This window comes from Natator depressus, chromosome 15, assembly GCF_965152275.1.
Source record: "Natator depressus isolate rNatDep1 chromosome 15, rNatDep2.hap1, whole genome shotgun sequence".
In the NCBI taxonomy this organism is placed as follows: Eukaryota; Metazoa; Chordata; order Testudines; family Cheloniidae; genus Natator; species Natator depressus.
In genome coordinates this window covers 27765384-27771518 of record NC_134248.1, presented here as the reverse complement: position 1 = coordinate 27771518, position 6135 = coordinate 27765384, and the positions used below count along the sequence as shown (strand labels likewise).

Genomic DNA, 6135 nt, shown 5'->3' with positions numbered 1-6135 from the left:
GTAAACTAAACTATATAGAACCATGACGCTGATAGGTGTAGGTTTATTATTAATCAAGGCCCCAATTCTGCAGATTAACACAAACGTAACTTTTACAAGTTCCAGGTAGTGAAGTTAAACACTTAGCTGTTTGCTACATTAGAGAGGGGGGTTAAGTCATCTGCAGAACCAAGAACAGAACCCATAAGCCCTGTAACTACTCAACACATCACATACCTTCTTCTCCAACCCCAGCCAAGATAGAATCCGGTCAGTCCCACTCGTGACCAAATCCCACTACCCCCTTCTATAACCAGAGGGCGAGAGTGTCCTCCCTTTGACCCAGATCTTGACCCTCCCCCGCTCCGTAGTGAAACCTACAGGCAGCCAGCAACCGCCATAGACCACAAACTACATCTCCCAGCGTGCCCCGGAGTGGACGGGGTGACGTCAGACGCTGGGCTCGCTTTAGAGCCGGGTTCCCGGATATTGCTCCCTTTCCCTTCTAGGAAGGTAAGAATGGCGGAGTGGCGGCGCTTATTGCTGGGGAGCAGTAACTACTATCCGCCGCCATCTGCCCTGAGGAGGCTCTGAAGGGCCCGCGGGTCCGGCTCGGTGGCTCCGGGGAGGCCGGATGCATGCGGGGACGCACGTATGTGCGGAGTTCGCGAGCCCCGGTGACTCCGGGGGGTGTAGGCCGCGGTTGGCCCGCTATGGTGACTGTGTGGCTGGGGATCCGGCAGCCGCCGCAATGGGTTGAATAGCGCCTCGGGTGGGGGGTGATCCTAGGAGCCCCTTTCCCCGGGCGCCGACCAGACTCGGCCGGAGCAGAGGTTGGGAGTCTGTAAAGTGCAGCCCCAGCCCGGCTTGAACCCTTTGGTCCGAAACGTATGAGGACGCTCCAGCCGGAGGCAGATCGTATGGGTGGTGGGCACAGAGAGGACGGGGATTCTTCTTTCTCCTCCAGTCTCTTCTCCTTGCGGTAAATCATGTCTGAGCCTTGCCTAGGTTGGGGACTCTGTCTAGGGCATGTTCAAGAGTAGAGCATGTAAAAGCCCCAAGTCACCATGTTGCTGTGCCCTTGGGCATGAGAAGCTGGCTATTGCCCCTCTCTCTACTTCCCTAGTCTATGGGCTGTCATGCAGTTGTAGCCCCAACTTGTATTTGCATTTTCCTCTTACCTGGGATCTCTGCTTTAGTACTTTTGGACATGGTCAGGTATCTGAATTGTAGCACCTATATTTACTATATAGGTGGCCTTGTGTTACAAGCGAGATGCAGTGGATGTGGTGTCCTGTGCATCTTGATTAGGCTCCATGTAGATAGTACAGTAAATATAGCCAAATAGTCTCAAGACCACAGTAGGAACACCGTGGATTTTTTTTAAGTATAATTTGCTTTTGTTTTTTGCAGCCATTTCATTTTTTCTGTGCAGTTTCTTTGTTTGATGTGACACATCACTTATACTTTATTTTGATATTTGGTAGATGGCAGGCGAGAAGAAGGCAGGTGAGAAGAAGGCAAAGAAGCCTAGAAAGCACCATGCAAGCCGTAACCCAGTGCTGGCCCGAGGAATTGGGAAATATTCCCGATCAGCAATGTATGCCAGAAAAGCCATGTACAAGCGCAAGTATGATGCGCCAGAAACAAAGGTATAAAGGGAATGAATTTCCACGTTTAACTAATGACGTTGTGTCTCAAGTTTCACAAGTTACCTTGTTTGATTTTTTTGTTTGTTTTGTTAATAGATAGAAAAGAAAAAAAGAGAGAAAGCACCTGCTACCCTCACAAAACCAGTTGGGGGAGATAAGAATGGAGGCAACCGTGTGGTAAAAGTTCGTAAAATGGTAAGAATAGATTAGTGGGGGGGAAAATAACTGCATTGAACAAGCAGAATTTTGTTCCTGCTAAACACTGAGTTACAGAGTTGCATTGACGTAGATGACAAGAGAATATGCTTCCTATTTTGTAATGAAAAACTTCCATAGAGAGTGCTGCTGTTGATGTACTTGTGGGCTATGAGACAGTATAATCTCCACTATAGATTGCCTGTATAGCACTGTAAAAGTGTTATGTAGATACTTGCATTTAAGATAGTGACTCATTAATATATCGGGTTTGGGTTGGGGGGTTAAAAGAAGTGGGGTGGGGAGTAAGAGTCTTGCTTTTAAAGAGATATGCACATCACGTTTATATTTAATGTGGCTTTTGTGAACAGGTGTTCCCTAACTGGTGTGTGCACCACTGATGCTATGGGAGCTTGATGTCCCATACATTTACTTCACAATAATTTTTTTATTAAAAAGAAGGTGGTACACTTAACAATAAAGCTGGGGAGCAGCTGTTCTAGGCAAACTAGGAATCTTTTAGTTCACACCCACAGTGTTCACATGGGGGAGCTACAGCACTGCTATTCACACCTCTGTGGGGCAGTGTAGACATGGCCTGAATCAGAGAATGTGTACCGTTGGCTTCTGGGTGTATATTACTGGGCTGATTGCCTGTTGACATGTAAGGGAGACTACTACATGCAGCATTAAGGAGATTTCCATGGGAATACCCTGACACCCTCCATGATGGACTAGGTTCATTGTTTGAATGGGCATAGGCCTATGAATGAGGAGCACAGTAGGGCACAGTCTGGCATTTCTTCTCTAGTGAATTGTAAACACAATCACAAATAATATACTTTTATTTTTTTCTATGCTGTGTAACTGATTAGCTATCTGATGCAAAATGCAACATTGTGTACCTAATATGTATCGCTCAGAAGTGCCAGTTTCTATAAGAGGCTAGCCTGCAGCAAAGTGAATCCTGTGTACAACAGAGAAACACAAAATCTAAAGGGGAATAGGGTGGAAATGGCCTTTTAGGAAAGATAGTCTTCCCATGAGAGAAGAGGTGTTGCATCCACTAAAAGCGGAAGGATCAAAACTCAGATTAAACTGTTTTCACTAAGTTCACTGATGGAATAGTAAAAGTGCAGTTCTGGCTGCTAATTTTCTGCTTTTTCTCTAGCCTAGATATTATCCAACTGAAGATGTTCCTCGCAAGCTCTTGAGTCATGGCAAAAAGCCCTTCTGCCAACACAAGAGGAAACTGCGGGCTTCTATTACTCCAGGAACTGTTCTGATCATTCTCACTGGTCGCCACAGAGGCAAGGTACAGGAGAATTGTCTTTCATATACCCTTCCATGCCACATCTGCTCTACCAATATTTTGAAGAAGTTTCTGTATACTCTACAGAGCCTCTGATGGCAGAGCCCCCTATTGTAAATGCAGCATACACCAACAGAAGGAGTTTTTCAGTCAGTGGTAGGGGCGGCGGTTTTCCCCACACCCCTGACTGACATAGGTACATCAATTTGTAAATTGAAGTGTAGCCCATGCCTTTTATACCTCTGTGATAGATAAAGAATTGGAGGGACTTGCAGTTGATTGATTGCCAGACTTTGCCCAATGTAAACCCATATAACTTACAAAAGGGGCTGCTTAGGAATGCAGTTGTTGGGTCCCAAGCCAGTTCCTGTTCCAGTTTTTTAAATTCTGTTCTAGACAATTAAACGTAGTCCAACTACTTACGTTTCTAGTTTGGTTTCCTTAGCCATTGGAAATGGGTCCTGTCAGAATAGTTTTTGTTCTACAGTGTTGTGGATTTGGTACTGCTGTGCGTTTTGCCTTTCTGGCTAAAGTGTGCGTCTCCTCCTTTGAAACTTTTTGTACAAAAATCAGCTCCTGATATTTTCCCAGACATCAAACTGCATTTAGCTTTGCTGTCTGAGACTAATGTCCTATTGTGTTTGGTTTTCAGCGTGTGGTCTTCCTGAAGCAGCTTGCTAGTGGTCTGTTGCTGGTAACAGGTAAGAAACTTTATTCACTCAAGTCTGTTTAATTCCTGTTGAATTCATTGTAAGTCTGTCCAGACAGCCTGTCTTCAGACTCTACCATGATTGGCATTGTTGTACTTCCCTAATAACACCAAATCCCTTGTCTGTGAATAGACATTTTTCTGACTAGCCTGAGGTACCCGTGATATGACTGTTCTAAGTTCTGATATCATTCAGTCTTCCAGTTCTAGAAACACTGGATAGCACTGGAAATCTGAGAAAGGGAGTGAAGTGCCCTTCCTTTAGAAAAAGAGGGCACATCATTGGCAGTAACAATAACTTGCAGTTAAGCCTTGTGGAGCTACTGAGAGATTCAAAAAGTTTAACATTAAAGAACACATTTTTAATAAAGTATCACTGTGCTTTAACACCTGGAAATACTGACAATGCAAGGAAACTCTTAGCATTATCAGAAGTCTTGAGAAAGGGGTCTCCTAATTTTCTTTATTAGTTCGGATTTTAGTAAGTGAAGCCAACTGTCCTCTGCAAGAAGAGCATCGCTTCAAACTAATCATCCTAATGAAAAGTGACCTTCCTTTTAGTGTAGCTAAAGACACAAACTAGAAAGGGAGTACTGTTTCTCCGGTGATAAGCTGACATTGCAACTCCTTCTGAGTATTTTTCTATGCCACCAGGACCCTTGGCTATCAATCGTGTCCCTCTGCGCAGAACTCACCAGAAATTTGTTATTGCCACGTCTACCAAGGTTGATATATCTGGGGTGAAACTTCCAAAACATCTCACTGATGCGTACTTTAAGAAGAAGAGGCTGCGTAAGCCCAAACATCAAGAAGGCGAGATCTTTGACACTGAGAAAGAAGTAAGGAAACAAATGTAATTTTTAAGAACATTTTAAAAGAAAGCAAGGTCAAGTCCACTAAAATGCATGAATCTGACAACAGCTGTTGGTCACAGGATATTCGAGACAAAGTGAGTGAGGTAATATCCTTTTTTTTTTTTTTTTTTTTTTTAAGACCAACTTCTGTTGGTGAAGGAGACAGACTTTCGAGATATAGGGCTTTTCAGATATTACCTCCCCCCCCCCCCCCCCGTGTGTGTGTCTAACACTGGGGGAAAGACATCTTAAAATGTTGCTGTTATCAAAATAACTCCATACTGAGGAGGTGCTTGAACACAGCTTCTTAAAGCAGCGTCTCCAGTGTGCATGGACTCAATCATGTACTGTAAACGGAGTCATAAAATAGCCCCGAATTTTCTTAATGTGCATTCTATGGTCTCTTGTCCATAAGTGTTCCATGTATTGTGATTTTAGGGGCTCCGTTTGCATCAGCTGATAAAATTTAGCAACAGCTCTTTTTAGCTAAGGTCTATTCCTATTCTTTTAGATAAACTCTTATCAGTTGTGTAAACTCAAACAGCTTTAATTATCTACTGGAGGTGACTTGAGTCCCGTGGCCCTGATAGAACTATTTTTGGTTGGGTTTTTTTGTTCCCTGGAAAGGAAAATTCCAGGTGAATGCTGAGAAATGCTTACTCAGTGAAAAAGCCCTTGGCATGGCAGGAAGCAAGAAGCCAGCCTTAGCTCTGTAGGGATAACCAACTGTGTCTAAATCTCTGTAGTATTTTAACTCTCTCTTAATTTTGTTCTTTAGAAATATGAGATAACAGAACAACGCAAGGCAGATCAGAAGACAGTGGACTCTCAAATCCTGCCAATAATCAAGAAGGTGCCTCAGCTCCGTGGCTACCTGCGTTCTGTATTTTCTCTCTCCAATGGAGTTTATCCTCACAAATTGGTGTTCTAAATTTTCTGAAAACACATTAAAATTGGGAAAAAACTGAGGTTTGTCTGATTCCAGTTATAATTAGCTTTGTAATGTGCATATCTTAACAGAGTTTGGATTGAATAAGAAAATTGCTAGTGGTTTTAAGTTGTGCTATTTTGAGGAATGTTGCCCTGCATTTTGAACAGATGGAGTTTCTTACATGACACGAGCAAGTGACAGCTTTCAGAAATGCACTGTTAAAACCATTAGTCCCATTTAAAATCCAAATGATAAGAGTGCTAGGCTTGGTGCTCACACTGCTTGGGAAGGATATCCTCCACAGGTCCTTACGGCTTCTGGCTAGTAGTAGTGACAAATTGGGGTAAACTTTTTCAAGGTTTTTAGTCAGTGTTCTTATATTTTTCCATGTCCTGCCATAAATGGACCAAGTGTCTGTCTTGACAGGAAACTTTCCATAACTATTCTATCCATAACTACTAACTTTTTAATGTTCACATGTGTATGTATGACTCCCATGGTAT

General features: G+C 43.2%; 1 protein-coding gene across 2 annotated transcripts; it reads left to right on the top strand.

The window, feature by feature from the left end:
- Positions 1 to 402: 402 nt before the first annotated feature.
- Positions 403 to 5669, top strand: RPL6 (ribosomal protein L6). 2 transcript variants are annotated; one of them, XM_074972368.1, is made up of 7 exons: positions 403 to 492; positions 1467 to 1631; positions 1728 to 1826; positions 2998 to 3141; positions 3791 to 3839; positions 4502 to 4686; positions 5480 to 5669. In XM_074972368.1, exons 2-7 carry the CDS (start codon positions 1467 to 1469, stop codon positions 5630 to 5632), a joined length of 795 nt encoding a protein of 264 aa, XP_074828469.1. In that variant the 5' UTR covers positions 403 to 492; the 3' UTR covers positions 5633 to 5669. The 2 variants fall into 2 exon arrangements, with proteins under 2 accessions (XP_074828469.1, XP_074828468.1); XM_074972367.1 differs by lacking the exon at positions 403 to 492 and adding an exon at positions 599 to 631.
- Positions 5670 to 6135: the final 466 nt, after the last annotated feature.